The sequence below is a fragment of the Larus michahellis genome, chromosome 9 (assembly GCF_964199755.1).
Source record: "Larus michahellis chromosome 9, bLarMic1.1, whole genome shotgun sequence".
NCBI classification, from domain to species: Eukaryota; Metazoa; Chordata; class Aves; order Charadriiformes; family Laridae; genus Larus; species Larus michahellis.
The window spans coordinates 33,290,419-33,309,967 of NC_133904.1; the positions used below are offsets into that span (position 1 = coordinate 33,290,419).

At 39.3% G+C, this 19,549-nt stretch overlaps 1 protein-coding gene across 4 annotated transcripts in view; it reads right to left on the minus strand.

Moving 5' to 3' along the window:
- Positions 1-19,549, minus strand: part of PCDH11X (protocadherin 11 X-linked) — a 520,173-nt gene that overhangs the window by 123,424 nt on the left and 377,200 nt on the right. For all 4 annotated transcript variants that reach the window (XM_074602025.1, XM_074602026.1, XM_074602024.1 and 1 more), the window contains one exon: positions 14,955-15,153. In XM_074602025.1, the coding sequence (XP_074458126.1) occupies positions 14,955-15,153 (199 nt within the window). The remainder of the gene's footprint in view (positions 1-14,954; positions 15,154-19,549) is intronic.

Sequence of the window (19,549 nt, forward strand, 5' to 3'; positions counted from 1 at the left end):
GTTTGTGTTTTTTTTGTTACTGGGGACATCTGAATAAAGATAGTATACCTTCACTGGAGCCATCTTTCACTGCTGTGGGGAAAAAAAACCCGTTACCATCTGCATTAAAATATGTTCCTCTGCAAGTAGTTTTTCATGCAACAAAGACAATTATAATTTGAATCCAGTACATATGGAGCAAACACCTGAGAAAGATCTTGCCTCCATACAAATATTTCAACAATGGAAGACAAATATGTCTTAGATATATATACACTGACATCAGATTTTTAAAATCTTCTTATGATGCATTTTATGTATGCACAGCTCTTCTTTTTGCCTTTTTTTTGTTAAAAAAGCCTCTTTCTTCATTTACAGCAGCTTAGGTTGAAGGAGGAATGCCATCTTTAACCTTGAGATCCCTGTTCTTGCTGGTTTGTGTCATAAGCTTATTATTTAAAAGCAATTCTTTGTATTTAACATCTCACCTCAGCATGCAAAATGGTTGGGGATTAGAGTACATTTGCTAGGAGGAAAAGGATAGAGTGACTGCGAATTAGAAACGCTGCCTGCCTGGCTGGGTCACAGTTTCACTTCCAGCTTCTGGACCAGAAAAATCTTGCTGTGACCCCCCCGCTGTGTTTACCCTGTTCACGTGCTTATTTCAAAATCGTGCATTGCTCATCAAAGACTCTTAGTGTGGGATGTTAGACCCAGTTTCTCTCAGTCACTGTAAATAGTAAGATGCAGTTACAATATATGCTTAGAGTTTAATCAGTTTTTAAAGTGTAAATGCAACATAATACTGTACTATATATTCTGGAGCTTCATCCATGTTGCAGGTAAGAATATTTTCTTGCCTTCCAGTGCAGGCAGCTGTCTGGATCTGGTTTCTAAGTTCATAGGTTGGACCATCTGTAATTCAGCTTACCAATCATTTGGCTAAAAAGCCAAGATCCAAGATCTTTTCTGACGTACAGTCTACACTAACTAAATAACCTAGAAAACTACTTGGGTAACACCAGCTCCAGCTGAATAACGCAGTGAGCAGCCCAGGTCCCAGGCACCGTCTGCGGCGCTGCCCGGCGCAGAGCCCTGGATGTGGGCACAGAAACACCCTGGGCTGCTCTCCTGCCGCTTCCCATGGGAAATGGGGCCAGGCTGTAAGATCACCTTGGGAAAAAAAAGTAAAAATGACAGCAAGAGCATGAAAACAATATTGTTATTTTGTGTCAGCGTTTCTTTGAAAGATTCTCAGGGAGCATTAAGATGATGGGGGTGCAGTTGGCAGCATTAAAAATACTCTGCAACCACAGTATGGTGCTACAGAGAGTCCTGCCATGAGAAAAACGGCAGCTCTAGCACAGAGTTAAGCATTTCTGTTTTCATGGTCATGAAACAAGACTAAACCAGCTCCCCATTTCTCAGACTTGTTAACCTTCTGTCTTGATGAAAATTAGCAGCTACAGTTTTGTTTAAATAAATTGTGAAAATTTTACTGGATAAAGCATTCCTCTATTCCTGTCAAAGAGTTGTGCAGCGCAGCTGTTTTTAACAAAGTCCTGTTTTTACTCCCTGACTTTTGACTATCATTATGTATGAGTTTCCTCAGCCTGCAAAGCACGTTTTAACAAGAAATATTAATGTCCCTCTACATATATCATCTTTTCTCCTTATTCAGCAAGAATAGGTATTATACAAAACAGAAAAACATCTGCTAACTTGTATTATAATTTCTCTTGAACTCACTAGATTAGAAACACAAAGTTGATAACAGAGGTTAATGATGAACGTACAAAGCAGAATGATGTTTCTGTGTAAGTATGGGAAAACAAATCCTAAAATTCAGTATTTGTAAAAAGCATAAAGAAAGAATTATGAGGGAGTTTTTTATTAAGACATCATTAGTGGCTATAGGAGAAGCTCAACATGAGGCAGCAATGCACGCTTACAGCCCAGAAAGCCAAGTATATCCTGGGCTGCATCAAAAGCAGCATGGCCAGTGGGGTGAGGGAGGGGATTCTGCCCCTCTACTCCACTCTGGTGAGACCTCACCTGGAGTACTGCATCCAGCTCTGGGGCCGCCAACATAAGAAGGACATGGACCTGTTGGATGCAAGTCCACAGGAGGCCACGAAGATGATCAGAGGGCTGGAGCCCCTCTCATATGAAGACAGGCTGAGAGAGTTGGGCGTGTTCAGCCTGGAGAAGAGAAGGATCTGGAGAGACCTTAGAGCCCCTTCCAGTACCTAAAGGGGCTCCAGGAAAGCTGGGGAGGGACTCTGGATCAGGGAATGTAGCAATAGGATGAGGGGTAAAGGCTTTAAACTGGAAGAGGGGAGATTTAGATGAGATATGAGGAAGAAATTCTTTGCTGTGAGGGTGGTGAGCCCCTGGCCCAGGTTGCCCAGAGAAGCTGTGGCTGCCCCATCCCTGGAGGGGTTCAAGGCCAGGCTGGACGGGGCTTGGAGCAACCTGGTCTGGTGGGAGGTGTCCCTGCCCAGGGCAGGGGGGTTGGAACTAGATGATCTTTAAGGTGCCTTCCAACCCAAACCATTCTATGATGATTCTATATTAGTATCTTAAGTTTTGAACTCCTTACAATGATTCACTCCTAACCCAGGAACTAGGATAAGGCATTTTCTTCTTTTCCCTGCTCCTTGCTTCTCTTGGAGTTTGTGGTAGTATTGTCTATCAGAGTCTTTAATTTTTATGTCAGTGAACTAAATTATCACGATGTGGACAGTGGTCTCCTTGGCAATTTTAATTATGCGCTGTGATTCCTTCTTTTCCTCTCTTTGCTTTCAACCACTGGGGCTCTGTGCAAAGAGCTCTGATTGTGAGACTCCTGTCACAGCACGGTCTCTGCTAGAAACAAACACTCTCAGGAAATGCTCCTTGAAGGCCTCCCTATCCATGCTTCGTCTTAGCTCAAAGACAGAAAATCTCCTACTGCATTAAGATTTAGTGAGTCCGCCTTCTTCTTACAGAGGCAGGCAGCTTCAAATAAACCAAGTGTACTCATTAGGGTTATTGAGCAGTTAAGTGTTAATGTTAGAGCCCTACTAACTATAATATTAGCTGATACCAGCAGCAAAGGAAGCCCTACTAATGTCACAGCTCTTTCCTTGGTGCTTTCTTCTATTGTACCAGTTATAGGATGACAGAGAGAGTCACATTTCTGAAGCTGTGACACATATTTGGCAATCTGCTGCATTCTGACACAAATTAAGGGCCAGGAGTCATACAATGATCCCCACACAAACTCCCTCCAGAGAAATAGCCCTGCTGTATCAAAAAATCAGAAGATTTCAGGGGGAAGGAGAAAAAAAAAAAAAAGAAAAGAAAAAAAAAAAGAATTGTCCTTTTCCAACCCCACAATAATTCATAGTACTGCACTTTCGAAATCCTTCTGTAGCTTAGCAGATGTAAACAAAGATATACAAAATAAAATTGAGGAGAAAGGGCCTTATCCTTTTTCCAACAGCTAAACATCTTGTAATTATGAATCCTTAAATGGAAAACTGGATAGTTCAATATCCAAAACTGACTACTTATCTGATAATATTCTTTACAAAACTTGAATCATCTAAACTCCTAGTTATCGTACTCAGACCCCACAGACAGACATAACCAAATGCTATTCCATTCACAGGACATAGCAACAAAAGGTAAAGGACCTGTTTTATTTAAAGATCCTCTCTGGCATACATCTTTTTCACAATGCTGTGAACACGCTCCAGTATTGGAGTAGGTCAGAGCAATGCTGACTGATAATGGGTCGATGGAAAGAGATTCTTGTGATCTTCACAAAAAAGAGAAATAAGAATATAATTTTAGAGACAGACGTATGAGAGCTCCACCCCAGCAGAATCTGTAATCACTGATATTTGATCCCCAGTAAAAAAATGAGCATGGGTATAAAGAAAAGCTTTAATATCAGTTGTAATAAGATAAAAACATTTTTTGCTTTTACACTTTTCAAAGTGCTTTCTCTCACCATTCCTATTTCCCTTTATTGCCACTGTTTTTCTTTACATGTACTACTCCTGAGGAGGAGAGGCAGAGGTTGTCTGTCTTCTCCTCAACAGTTCTTTGGTGTGCGATTAGTATGTGACATGCGTAAAGTCTTTCTTGGTAGAGAAACGCTTGCCTTCTTTTAAAGTATTAGGTGAGGGCTAGACTTCATAATGTGTCATCCTATAGAGGATACATCTTCCGGGACACTGGTTTTGGAACATCAGTCCAGATAACCGGATAGAAGAACAGCTATTGAAACAGTGTCATTGTTCTTCCTGATATTTCCAAGAATCAGAGTTATTTTGGATTAGAGGAATTTAAGTACAGAAGACCATATAGAATCAGCTAGCCATGTCCTTATCCTGGAAAAAGCATTTTAGCTGGATCAGTTCTTGCTTCCTATTATTATTTTAAAATAACTTTAATTTGACGCACCAAGGCTTTAAATAGAGCTTTAAGCATTGCAAGGACAATCGTTGCAACAAGTGCTGCTTGGCAGCAAGGCTTGGCAGAAAGCAATGGCTTTTTCAAAGCACAAAGCAGGAAAAAGGGAAGATGCTGTTAAGTACTATTCCACCTCACTCTCCCACCCTACTGCCCCATCCAAGCCAAGCTATTCAGGATGTAACAGCGCTGCTCACCCTGACCGAAGTAACACGAATCTGAGGAACACAAAAGCATTTGTTAAATACGATCAGCAAATTGGTGTTATTAAAGTGCACAGATGCAGATGAATATTCGGCAGACACCTTATACAGTAAGGTTAAACTAACTTCATATTGCAAGAACCTCCACAAAACAGTCGATCTGGCGACTCTGCAAATTAAACCAGCACGATGCTGGCCCACCACAGCACTGCCCAGCAGCACCAGCACATCTCCTCGTCCACACGCGGCTCCTGCCTTTTCGCAACATGATGAGATACACAATTCACATCATCATTCACAGTGTGATTGAACTTTGGGAATCCAATACAAGTCAAGCAAACTATTTATTTTTATGGGATGAAATGAAAACAGAAAAACCTGATACGACTTAGCAGCATTGCTAGCACAGTATATGTTATTTGTATAGATCAGCTCCACTTCTATTATACAAGCGTTAGTGAACATTTTTACTGCAATTGTACTGGGAGCATAAAATGAGCATAACAGCCACATTGTGCTCAGAGCCCCACAAATACGTAGCAAAATTTCTGTCTGTAATCCAGAGAGTTTACAACCTAATTCAAACTGAAACATGGGAATGGATATGTACAAATAACCAAGACAGCGTGAAAGCAGGATGAGAATTATGAAAGGGATACATGAGATCGGAGCTTTTGGCATTACTGAAATCAGCAATGTACAGAGTCAGAGTTGATTCTGAAAACATGTACCAACAATTAGAATGTCACTTGGTTTCATAACAAAAGTATCGAATCACACAGCATTCTGAATAAAACACAACCCATACAAAATCCTGACGCTAACTACAAACCAGCAACATTATTTATTGGTATTAAACACAAAGGTGAGAACCTCCACCTCTGATGTAATACAAATCCAAAAGTATCATCGTAAATATTCTGCCTAGGTCTCTCCAGCTCAACCCAGACAAATAGATTTTATTTTCCAGAATGAGTATATAATATCATGACCAGCAGGTTTCAAGAAAAGCTGGTGTTATAGTAGGTGGATCAACAACATGTATCAAGGACACTGGCCCCGTGTTCCTCTGAAGCGGAGCCTGTGCCAGGGTTTACGAGCCTTCCCTTGACCTTACCACAGCAAAGCTGAGGTTTGAAAAGTAGCCAGAAAAAAAAAAGGATCACAACGCAGATTATACAATCTCAAAAAATAAAGAAAGAGCAGTTTAAAAAAAAAACATGCTGCTTTTCCAGAAGACTAAAAGATAATTGAAGAGTAAAGGCAAAAATACCTCCCTTATTCAGGAATATATGTATGGACATGAGCTTTTCGGAACAAAAATTCTAGTTGTCCCTAATGCATACTCAAGATTGGATCCTATTTCCCTGTCAAAAGTCCAGTTGAAAGGAAAACATCAGATCAAAGGATGCCCACATCTCTACACAAACAAGGACAACAATCACTACATTTATTGAGTTGATGAGATTTGACTCAGCAAATGTTGTGACTTAGGCGTACTGTCAGTTGGGAATCTTCTTTGTTCAATAAATACAATTCTTCCGTTTAATTTCTAAGACAGACTGGTAGCTGCAGAAGTCATTAAACATATTTCCTGATATATTTTTCATTAATCACAGTGAAGTCAAGTAATAAATTATGATGCTTCAAATGAAATTATAATCATGCAATTTTTCACAGGGCTTAAGTTACATAGAATACCCCCCCAATTTTTTTTCTACATTTCTGTTTTAAAACAGGAACTAGATGCTAACAAACACCTTAATATTTCATATTGCTAAAAGCTTCTCCTAGTGCCACTGATCAGCTTGACTTGAAAAAAAAACCCAACAAAACAACAAATTGCATCATGAGTGTTATCCTGTTCTTAAAATAAAGAAGTAAAAGCTTGAGACAAAACAGACAGACAGATGAAGGACATAAAATGAATTGCTTTGTGGCTCATAAGTAATAAAAACAGAAGCGTTATATGAAGTTTATCTTACTGTGTGGGTGTCCCAATAAAAATGAGAAGCAGAGAAAGGCTTATTGTCAAGAGGCGGGCACCGCTTCCCTCTGACGGAAGCCTTGCTGGAGCAGGGTGACTTTGCCACCCCGGGCTCCCGCTGCCACCTGGCACTTGTGCCCGGGCTTCACACTTGTCGTCTGCAAACCGGGTGGACAAGATAAGGGATTGCTCTGCTCGCAGAGGTCTGCTTCCCCGTGATAAACTTCTATCTCATCCATAACTAGATTTAAGATATGTAGGATACACTCATCTTCAAAGCTGTCACCAGAAGGGAACTCTATCAATGACTTCAGCTTTCATACGCTCCAGATAAACTTTCCATTTTAATCTGTGCCCTTTGTGGCTTTTCAAGCTATCGTAACCCATCAAAGCCCTAATACACTCCTGGATACAGAGTGCTCCAAATTAGATTCCATTTATCCAGCCAAACTTCAGGGCCTCTATTTACCGCAAATATGACAGCTAGTCAGATCTAAAAGGAGTGTGAAAAAGTAGAGGGAAGAAATTTGCTCTCTATCCACCTCTGCCCCACCAGGCTGCTTGCTATAGCGATATATTTTAAAACTTTCATAAACCTCAAACAGAAAAAAAATGGGATTATCCATTACCATGTCAGCTTAAGTGATAACATAAATATATATCACAGAACATCTGCCACTAAATCACTGTTTATAGATGTCAGATCTCATTTATTATTAAAAACCCCCCAAAACAAACACTTTAAAGCCTTCCTGATTATTTTGCAAGAAATGACTGATTTCTAAACTGCAAGGTGGAACTATTCTTTCTAATCTTTTTATACAGAGTAACTTCTATTATAAACTTCAGTCAAGAATAACATTAGATGGCATTCACAAACACATTGTTATTGCCTGAATTACTTCATCCCAGTACGTAGACAATCCAACAGATTTTCCCCACTGATTTTCCCCATCAATCTCCATTGATTTTGCATGAAAGAAGATGGCGCATCCTGGAAAACTTGCTTTTATCTTACTTTTCGTTGTACAGTAGAAAACGTGCATCAAGGCATTATATTCCAATATCAACAATAAAACATCTAAAATTTACTTTTAGAAGAATTTATAGAGAGCATTCCTTATTCGCAGAAAGTATAGGATTTGAAAAATCAGTGTCTGTGTTTATAGTGCTGTGTTTGACTGTCAGGGTCCAAGCAGTACAATCTTTTTTATTTTGCATTTTATCATTGAATTTGCTTTGTCCACTTTTTCCCCTTTGTGTCAGCTGCCTTAATAACAGTCAGGCACTCAGGGATCAAATTACCAAATCATGGAATTATTTCTGAATGGGCAATCTGTATCCTCTTAGGTACAAGTAAAAAATCCGCTTGCAAAAGCCACTCATCTGTGTCATTGTAAATTCACCTCTCCAATCTGACCTCTTCCCCCCTCTCCAATCTCCAGGCATCAACAAATCAAGAGTATCGTAACGTTTGGTTTGATAGGAGTTTCTGTTGGCTTGCTTCACTGTATGTGCTTATGACTAGACATTTCATTTTAGAAAAGGATAGCTAAAACATCTGGAAAATCCGCACAGTTGCCAGCCCTGTGACATTCAATGCCCTCAAACATATGCCATGCAGATATAAAGCCGCACTTCTAAAGGAGACATACTTTAAAATGTGAATGTTGAGCATATCCTGATTTTGATCTCTGCCAGTTCCCCATCTTTTAAATCAAACAGCCACTTAATGATTGCTGTGGTGGTTTACATATACGTGATTCATGGGCACGCTCTCGGGAGGTCATCGAAAAGGCTGGCATTTCACAAAGTGGTACAGTACCGTAGTCAGCCATTACATTCTCCCACCTACGTACAAGCTAATTTGATTAAAGGTAGAAGATCAATCAAACTCTACTGCCTCAGAAAGATTAATTACCTCAGCACTTTCTGAATTAATTATTAGCATTCAGTCGTGGGGATAGAAAAACCCCATACAGTAGAAGCAAAGGGACCCAACGGGCAGATGTGGCAGGCTGGGATGTATTTCAGACCAAGATTTATTAACTTTAACTAATGACGGCGTCTCCCTCTTTTTCTCAAATTAGACCTAAGTGCTATAGTGTGTTTATAGCTCAGCAACAACAGAATTAAAATATTACTGTTGTATTTCAACCTTATTGTGGAAGTAAAGGCACACAAGCAGAGAACAAAAAAATGAAAACACCAATTGAAAAAAAAAAATCGTATCTGCTGGCAAGCACCCCAAGCCCCAGTTTTTGGACTGGGAATAAGATACTTAAAACTTTGTAGTTTTAGTTTTTCTTCTGCCCCAGCATGAGGTCTGAAGTCCAGCTGCCAGAGCAGTCTTATTGACGATGTTTAAAGAGATATTTCAGCAACTGTAGAGTTTCTGATTATCAGACAAGTCAGCATGGCAAAAAATGCAGCCATTTTCCCCAGGGAGAGCGAGCTTCCTTCCTTCATCTGTCTGCCCTCAGTGTGCAGCACTGACCTCTTCTTCTTCACCATGCCATCAAGGAGATTTTGAGGCCCCCACATGCGGTCACTGAGGAGGCAGCACGGCCCCATGGCCGGGGATGTGGCACGTGCTCCCGGCCAGTGCCAGGACTGGGAGCCGAGGGCTCGCACAAGACTGAGACAACAAACACGGTCCTTGACAGCTTTTATGTTACCAACATAGAAAAGGGACCTCTTAGATCACAGACTGGATTTGCTGCTATTATGGAGGGCAATTTATTTGCCCTCTCATAAACGCATTGAGTTTCTCCTTAACACCAGTTAGCATTCTCGGTCCCTGCGTCTGTACTTCCTCACTGATCTCATTTGAAATCCCCAAATTTCTGGCCTCAGCTGGTTTACAGATAGCACCCCTTCATTGGCCTGTGACGCAACCCAGCGCTTCATTTTGGCTCCCATTCTCTGCTATTACTTGAGAGCAGTCCTAATCCCCAGCCAGCCTTCATCTTGCGGTTTAAACAAGCCAATATTCATTCCTTTTTCTGTATATATAGGCATTCCACTCCCTTGTTATTAATAATATTTCTTTATGCCTGTTTCTCAAGTGAGTTCACCTTTCTTTAATGTGGGAAGCCAACACTATTCATAATAAGCCAGTTATGGTATCATCAATGCCTTGGTTTTTTTTTTCCTTTCATTTTTTTTCCTGTCCTAGGAGTAACCCAGGATTTTTTCACAAGCACATTGGGTACTGGTGATTTATAGTTTATCTTTGTAATACTCAGTTGTTTTTTTTCTTTATGTCATTTTGAGCTGGTGATTTATAGCCTAGTTACATACACCCGCTTCTATGAGAAAGACTCTCCACTATTAGATTTCATCCTGCTGCTATTACTCCAAATCCTTAGCAAAATCCAATTCTTGTGTCATACACACCTCCTCCTCTATATTTTCAGTGATGTTTGGCTTTGAGATAGCAGAATATTTCATTGACACGTTCCTGCTTTTTAATGCCAAACTCATTAATGAAGATCATGATTGAGATTTTTCCATTCTTGTATTAATCTGTGTCTTTTCCTTCTTAATTAATAATGCTCCACCTTAATGTCAAAATAATAGTTATTAGTTCTTATATCTATCTAGACTAACTAGACATGTATCCCCAAATATTAAAAATACATGTAATTGAAGTGAGATAATAGAGGTAATCTATTAGTATTCTTGGGAAATCTACGATACCATTTATTGTTTTATGTTTACTTATATCTTCGTTTCTCTCCTGTAAATGGTCTCCAGTAGCAAAGCCTGACCAAGTGCTTTTGTTTCTTGGACCTCGTCTCTTGGAACTACAAAAAAATAAGGAAAACACTATCAGTTTTGATATCCTGGGAGGAAGATTATCTCCTCTCCCCCACATGAATGCACTGAACCTGCTCTGACTCTTAGTTCCACTACCATCATTCTTCATCAGCCTGTCTTTGCTCCCATCAACATCATCCTTATCAAAAATTAAGGCAAGGTGAAAGTGTTCTTTTAATTTTGGGGAAGAAATATATGCTATCTTTAATCAGGAACAGATGTCATCCTTGCTGCAAACCTCCTTCTTATGTGACTATACCACAGATTACAGTCTTAATTCTTCTTAAAACTAATTCTCTTGAAGTCTGATGATCACTTAAAGCCAGCATAAGCTTTGCCCCAGCTACTCATTCACTTGTCTGCTGTCCACAAGTAGTGCCTCATGTAACGATTGGAATTGGGGAATTGATCTGTTTAAAAATAACATTTCCCCACCCCACAACATGTCAGGTTGAACCCAGATGAATTCTTCTATCCAGTTCACCCAAGCAGCTCTACAAATGCCTGTGCTGCAACAAGAGAAGGTGCAATTGGGAGATACAAACAAGCAGCCATAGACACCTCTGGCAACACCAGCTTGGAGTGACCACGGAGCTGCAGTGTCTATCAGCTCACCTTTTGGCCATTCTTTCCTTAGCTCTACACCTTCTCATTGTTAAGACAACTTTCTTGGCATGTCAGTCACTAATTCATGTTAAATATCCTTATGGAGACCCCCTCTCCTTAGGATGCTAGTTTTCTCCTATTTGAAACCCTGAAATCTCAGTGTGATTTGCCTCATTAACTAGTCCTTTAATTTTCAACTGGCTTTGTTTATAATTACTTTTTTTTTATACAAAATAATTACAGTAATTTAATTGCAGATTACTTTCAGGTTTTCTGGCTTCACCCTCCACCCACTCCAAAGCTGCAATCATATTCCTCTTCCTCTGCCCAATTTCTTGGCCAAACTGGGCATATTCTACCTTCTTCAAATAAAAGTAAGAAAAATGATTTTATTCTCTAGAGGAAAAAAAAAATAGCCAGATTATTTTGATAAGGCTATAAAACCAGGTGAAGCATGAAAATTTGTCATTAATATGTTACACATGTATTAAATAACCAAGCGTAATTGGGGTTAACATGTACCTTTCAAGCCCTTCATTCAACGTCACTGCTTATAGGCACTATGTGGGCACCATTGAGAGACAGTTTGCTAGGGAAGTTTATCCAAAGAGAATTTGTTACTTTTTGTCAATGTTTGTAGTGTGTTTTGTGTTTCAACATAATGCAGGGAGGTGGGGGAAGAGAGGGGAGGGGGAAAAAAAAAGGTGTTATGGTTAAAATCCTTAGCATAGGGAGTTATTGGAGTATCCGTATGAGTTTGAGCAATTTATGAGCAGAAAATATATGAATACTGTGTGCATTAGCGCTGTTACTTAAGGATAATGTTCTCTACAAACCTACATGCATTTTTATGTTACTGTTTACTTAGTGTGACAGTTTATTGGCATCTCTTCCTTATGACGCATCTACCACACTGCACATTACGCTTTTTTTGAGGAGGCGACCAAAGTAAAAGAAGACAAATCATTTTAAATAGCCTGTTTCTAATTTTAATTAATACAGTCAATTAATTTTAAAGGTGTACACATAAATTCTTCCTAGTTTTCTAACCACTGTATTGTTAGTTATTCTTTTCCCCTTGCTTCAGTCCTATATTGGATGTGAATTATTAAGGCTTTCTCTCAACAATATTTCTCAGCTTTTGTTATTTTAAGTTATGCTCATCTTTTTCACTGTTTTGTAATAAATGCTTTGCTATTGCTAATAAGTGGAGTGTTTCCAAAACACAATCATTTTCAATATTACAGAAACAAATAAAACCTAACGACTGTATTCAGGAAAAACAAGGGTGAGAAAACACTTTTGAATATAACCCTGTGTGATGTGGCATCTGTCATCAGCTTTCATAAGCCACTTAACGTCTCAGTAGCTCTAGACATTACTGAAGTTGTTTCATCCCAATTCTACGTCTCCTTGGTAGGCAAAGTTGAACTAAATCACCATCAGATGATTAATCAGGCTTAATGTTTTAGACAATGTTTCAGATTAAGACAGGTCAGATACTAAAGATCTTGAGACAGAATGAAGGCCATGTTTATTCTGTTGTATGAATTCTACTCAGATTATCTGACCATTTAATTCCTTTCTCTTTCCACATTAACAACATTTTGGCCCATGAAACAAGAATAGAAAGACTTTCCAAATTAGACGAAGAAAGGAACAATCAAAAATCTAGCAGCATGTTTGTAGAAGAAACTATCAATCCAGAACGGTTTTCACTACTTCACTATTGACTGTGTCACGCATGTGCACAAGTGAACAAAATGAACGTCAGGCTGAACACTGCCATAGATCAGCACACAAGATATTTTACAGCTACAGTAAGTCACATTGTAGCAACATACCGAATAAAAATATACTGTGGGTCTTCCCCTTCTTTTCTACTTAGACATATGAGAGCACACAACAGACACTTTATTGTATCTGCTTTTTTTTCTGCCACTAGATGCTGCCATTAATATGAGCATAAAACACTAAAAAGGACTGCGAACTAAGCTTTCCGCACTGTAAGCATCACGCTATATTGTGTCAATTAAACTGTTTCAATAAGATACAAGTTAGAAGGGCAAAAAAAAAATCTTCCCATAACATAAATGCTAATTAAACCATGATTTCAAGTTTAAAACTGACTGTCAGGTAATTAGACAGGTGATTAAACTTTCTTCAACTTCACACTTGAAAAGACATCAGATGCCTGCTTAGTCTCCACACAGTGATATGTGTCAATGATATTCAGATGTCAAAGCTGTATTACTTTTAGGGCAACATTCTAGAAGAGTCATGATGCATATTTCTTCTGAAATTGCAAAAACTAGGCTCAAAAAGCAGTGGTAAATCCAAAATCTGAGCCTCTTTGTAAATGGCAAGACAGGCTCCGTGTGCCTGTTTTAACAACTCCTCACACCCCAGGTCCTGTCCCACACGCTCTGCACAAAAGGACCCAAATACTGATATCATGTACATCGCGCTCACTTCAGTAAAGCATAAATATCAGAGTTACAAACAACAAAAGAGAGCTGGAAAGCAAGTTCAGATCATGAGTATGCCTAGTAAAAGCAGCAAATGCAACATATAACTCGATATTTTCTTTCTTTGAGGGTGTATTTGTAGCCTCATTCTGTGAAGAATTCAGATTGACTGCCTAGAATGCTCTTAAGGGTACATTACAGCCTCAAAGACATAAAGATAAACAAAAGCAAATGATGAATAATGTTTTCAACACAACTTTGAAAACCTCTGATGATTCTTGTCAGCTGTCTACCAGCTCAGAAAAATAATATTCTGGCATTATTTCAGGAACCATAAATATTTACAAATTTTAAAAAGTCTGAAACTGAGGATCCTCAGTTAATAGTTTATGAACTAAAAGAAAAAGGGAGAACAGACCTCATCGGTGAAGACAAGCCCCTCAGACTCCAGTCTGGGGCAGCAGTGTGATTTCCAAGAGCCAGGCTGAATTTCTCAGAGCCAGCTCCACTCGGAGGCAATGCTCTCTGCTGGATGCTGTATTTGCCAGTGCAGAGATGTAACCACCTTCTCCCAGAGCTATTTCAAGTGCATAGGACTTACTAATTCATTCTTCATGATACACTAAAGCAGCTGAAATACACCTTTTGGGGCAAGTTTTGCCCAGAACAGATGTATTTTCAAATCACTTATTAGGCTGCTAACAAGGCCTTAGAGGCTTACGCACATTCAGGTGTCTCTTTATCAATGGCAGGGTTCAACTTAATCCAGATAAAGAGCCCCCGGACAATTAACAATTGACTAAAGTACAGTGGAGCCTCTAACTGGCTATCACATCACGGCAGAGAAAGCAATACCAGCATCCATAGATCTAGCGTGGTCCTGCGTTCACCTTGATTTTGCCTGTTTTCAATGTCATAAGAAGCTAGCAGAAGTAATGGCAGAAGAATGGCAGAAGTAAGATGACATACTCTTTTGAGATTATCACTACGTACCATAGCTGCTCTCGAAAGACAAATCGAGAAACCCTGATTTCTGGAGACTGCAATGTCTTCACAGACCTACTCATCATGCGGAAGTTCTTCCTGTTGAACTACAACGTGCAGTAGTGTTGGAGAGGGAAACACATTAAAAAGCACAAACTCCCTCAAGCACAGTATTTATGACCATAAGGGCAACAGTGTTAACCTCATCAGAAAGCTCCTGTGTGTATAGCACTGCAGATATATAAAAATACCAGGTCATCCATAAACTCTTTACAGCTCAAGAGTGTTTCATTTCCAATGGTCAGACAGCACTTTTAGAAAGGTAGGGCTTCTCTGGCCACATTCAAATCAACTTTCAGTTTTAATAACTGCCTGAGAAAGAAGCCGAGTTTTGACACTGAAATGATTTAACAACTAAGATGACCGGAGTTCATCACTTACTGGACTCAGGGTCCGAGTTGCCATCTCCTTCTGTCCGGCTGTTGGGCGAAGCTTGCTCGTAGTACTCCTCCTGGGGGAAGCCGAGGGGCAGAGGGTGCGACGTGCCAGCACCGCTCGTGGGTTCGTGGTCTCCGAGCCCACTGTCGCTGCAGCTTTCCTGGGAGCCATCTGGGAGGTGAAACGTGACACGGCGCTGAGGCTACAAGGAAGGAAGAAAATTATATGGTTTCCACTACAGTATCAGTAATTGCTTAATGCAACCAATTTAGGAAATGTATTATTTCAGTTATCTGCTGAAGACGTATTATCTAGAGTTGTGCACAATTTCAGGCTTTCATGAACAGGCAGCCTGCTTTCAAACCCGCTTCACCTGACAGCACTGCTTTCTTCTATTTTTTAAAAATGTAAGCCCTGATGCAAAATGAAAGACACCTCAAACTAAAGAGATTCTGTCAGACTTCACAAGTCTTTGGATGCCTTTTGTATATTGACTTGGAGATTTCAATCACTTTTTGAGGCTCAATTTATTTCACTGCTCAGTTTTCTAGTTTTCAAAAAACATTTTCTTTCCCATTAAAAGCTGTTCCACACTTTTGGGCCTAAGCAATGTGACACACTTCTAACGTTGTTGGAGTCTTCTAAGGCAGAGAAAGAACAAACAATAACAAGCCTTATGAATTGAAAACAACTTGAATAGACTTTGCACATCCATGAAACTAATGAATTAGAAGTAGATTCTACTGCTTTCCTTCAGCCGTTTCATTACGACCCCTTTGATTTCTGTTATACCACAGACCTGTATCTTAACTGTAAAAGGCTGGAAGGTGGGCAGCAGAGAGCTGGGGGAGGGAAGTGTCACAGCACCGAAGGAAGGGCCAAGTGAAATGAAGCACCTGATGCGCCAGGCATAGGACAGTATTTTCATTACTTAAGTGCCTCCACGTGATTTAGAAGCTGAATAACTGAAATGTAAATCTGTCCCAGTATTAAGAGAAAACACTAACGAAGAAATAATAATCTCTCCTGCTTATTTCCATGTGTCTTATTTCCACGTGTCTTGGAAAAACGAAATATGAAGATTCAAAAACAAACAAACAAAAAAACGCAAATAACAATTTGAAATATTCTTAGCCTAATGTTACTCAAAATTCCATTTGAAAGGCAATGCAAAATTTTCCAGTTCCAGAATTTCTGAGTTTAGTAATGCTGGAGATCAGATTTTTGATGCAATTATGCAAAAAAAAGTATATGCCTTGTTTGTAACACAGCAGATGTTGTCAGAGATCCCTAGATATATGGTTCCTATAGGTGATGGCGTTGAAAACCATCATTTATATTAAGTTTTTGCTAAGAAGTTAAGTTCCTCTATTTTCAAAATCTCTTTTTATCACTGTGACTTTATTACATATGCCCACAGACAGCTGCTGTACAGTGTGGTACAGCCAAGAAAATGGCAAGATCAACTTTACCTATGCAATTCCTGACAGATGTGAGTGAAAACTCATCTTAAAAGCTACCAGTAAGAAATTCACGGCTTCCCCAGAAAATCTGTTCTAGTGCTTCACCATCACTACTGGAGAGGTTTTCTTCTAATGCCTCTTTCTCGTTACAAAATAAATCACTTCTTCAGTCCCATCCATCATGGTCTGGTTATTCCCACTCATTTTTCTGGCATTTGGCACTTTAGTCTACTTCAGAATAAACAGACCTTATTATTTCAATCTGTCATGTGCCTTCTGATATCTCTCACTGCTCCCCCTGCACACGTGCTCACACACGCTTCTCTGTGCACTGCTCAAAACTCACTACGCAGCTTCAGCGGAGATCTTTAAAGCGTGGAGTACAGCAGAAGGATCATTTCACATCTCCCGCAGGCTCCACTACTGCTTCGCCTTTTTCATGGCAGCGTAACACATTTTCCTTGCCAACCACCAAAATGCCCAGCTCTTTTCCTAATGATCTTTTGCTCGTTGTCCCCTTTCTGGTTGATGCCATTGATGGCTGGAGCCTGAGTGTGGCACCTTGCGTTTGTTCTTCCTGCCATTCTGTTTTTCCAGAGGATTTTGTCTGTTTATCATCAAGTACACCCTGCCTTCCAGTCCTGCTTTCCTGTTTACCAAATTTGCACATTTTAGATCCTTCTTCATTAGTCAGACCTTTAAGTAAAATTGTAACAGATCACGCCAAGAAATCAGTTGAGGTGCTCTGAAAACCTGAACACAGAATGACTTCCCATCACACAAATGGAAAGGGGGGAGGAATGCCTCCTGTGACTGCGGGAGATGCCCTACAGGCCACTGGAAAAAAAAAATCAGATGGTGAAAGGTTCACAGCTAACACTGCTCCCCTCCCTGCATTTTTGGTGTCACCAGAAGAATCTTATTTAACTCTACAGCCAGTTGCCTCCAGCTGCTCCCAGGGCTCTCTGGTCCCTCTCCTCCCGCTGGCTGTCTCATCCTCTTCCTAGCACACACACGGGCACAGATACAGGGGGTGCCTCTGCACAGTCCAGAAAAACAGATGGATCCACAGAAATTACTAATATCACTTATCTTATTCTACTCTTTAACTATGAAATTGCCTCTCAGAGTGCCATTCATACCAGCAGGCTTATGGAGTTGATCCAGTGCAAAATATTCCTGCGATGCTTCTGATTTACTCCCCGCATACAAAACTGCACCGAGCTTGCACAGCCGTAGAGCGATGGCATGTGGAAATGGGATCTGCTATTTCTTTTGTCTTAAATGAGTCTGCTATTCACAGTATCTATGAAAAAATCAACCTTCATCGCATGAACTGTTTGCAAAAACTTTGCGTACTTTGTGAGGTTTATTGCCTTCGTGCTGTCTCAACTTGTGCATGTGCTGTTTGATACCCACCTAGGTTGTATCTTCTCATCTCCGAGCTACCAGTGGACCTTAAGAACAAAGTATTCTTAAAACCTTATTAGACCAATTTTTAGCATAACATACCAGTATTAGCTTTTGCAAATGGCTGGGAATGCACTGGTTACTATTATGTGCAACTGGGAGTCACTAAGTTTAAACAAATTAATATTTCTGCTCATGGTTCATCATCAAAATACAGCAAAAGTTCTTTAGCACGTGACAGTAAAGGGGACCAGAGAGTCACCAAGTCTTTTTTTTAAACTGCCTAGCCCAGTGAGAAAAAACAAAAGCCAAACAAAATTAAATACCTAACTAATACTCATGTTCAGTAAAAAAATGTAAATGTTCAGTTACATAAATTGAGATGTCATTAGTAGGAAAAATAAAAACCACATAATTTAAAATAAACTGGCATCAGCTAAAGGCTCATGATTTTTAATTTGATAGTGTCCCTGTGTATGTCACACCTGATAACACTGATGACAGAGCACTTTCAGAAGAATTTATCAAGATGAAAAAAAACCCCAGCTATTTCTCTACATGGCAGTGCTGCCATTTTCTTAATTCACGCAGGCATCAGACAATGATCTGGAACAAGTAATTCTAATAAAATTTTGCCAAAAGCTGGGACTTATCTTCTGTCACAATTATTTCGGAAATTTCCTCCTTGAGGCATTTAAATTTCAATTTATAAGATTACAAAATATCCTCAGACTCCAGCTGCTTTTCTATTTATCTCCAAAGGGAGTTAGCACCGATAGTAATAGAATAACAAGGATTATGGTTTGTTTTATTTGTTTGACTGACAGTTAGTATATTTTTTCAGAAAGAGAGAAATGCTAGCAAACCCATTACGTATTCTTAGTCGACTCTGAAAATGCTGATGTAGAAACTTGTAATACAATTAGACCGATGGGGGAAAATGAAGTGAAAATTTAAGGAAAAATGTACAGCATTATATAGTTTCTCCGACATATTTAACAATATCAAATTACTCTTTATTGGTCTGAAAAAAGAATTTTGCTTCCAGAGATGTCACGAACCCACACAAATTCTGTCAGAGGTCTCACACAGCATCCAAAAAAGATCTGCATTTTGTAATAGCACTGTGTGTCTGGAGGGAGCAAATTATCTCAGAAAACCGCAAACCTTTTACTCTCATTATTGAAATTTATATGAAGACTGATCAAAGCCCCAAACTATTCTGTGTTCAATCTTTCACTACAATAATTAGACTGTGGCAGTGGGAATAATAAAAGATGAGTCTAAGTAAATAGCTTTGGATACATTGAAGGGATGATTTCTGGAATTATACACCAGGGGTTAGCCAATTTATAATCAAAAACTGAAAAAAGGTAATAGAAAAAGCAGCTGATATCAACTGAGGAACATTAAACTATTAACCTTATTATCTTCATTCATTGAAGCAAATTAATATCCTTTTAAAAGGAGATCATAAAGAAAAAATATTACTGTTTAATTTATGTTGAATTAATTATATTATTTAGACGATAATTCAGATTTAAAACAGACCTTATTTAGGAGATGCTATAAGATAGCATGAAAGTAAAAGAATAGAACCACTTCAACATTTTTCTCCACTATTTGCAGCCAGAGAATAAAGAAGCAGTCAAAACTATTTTTTAACTTTAAAATCTAGTTCTCCTATTAATATTAATTTTCTCAGTTGCTTATGCTTTTCAAATG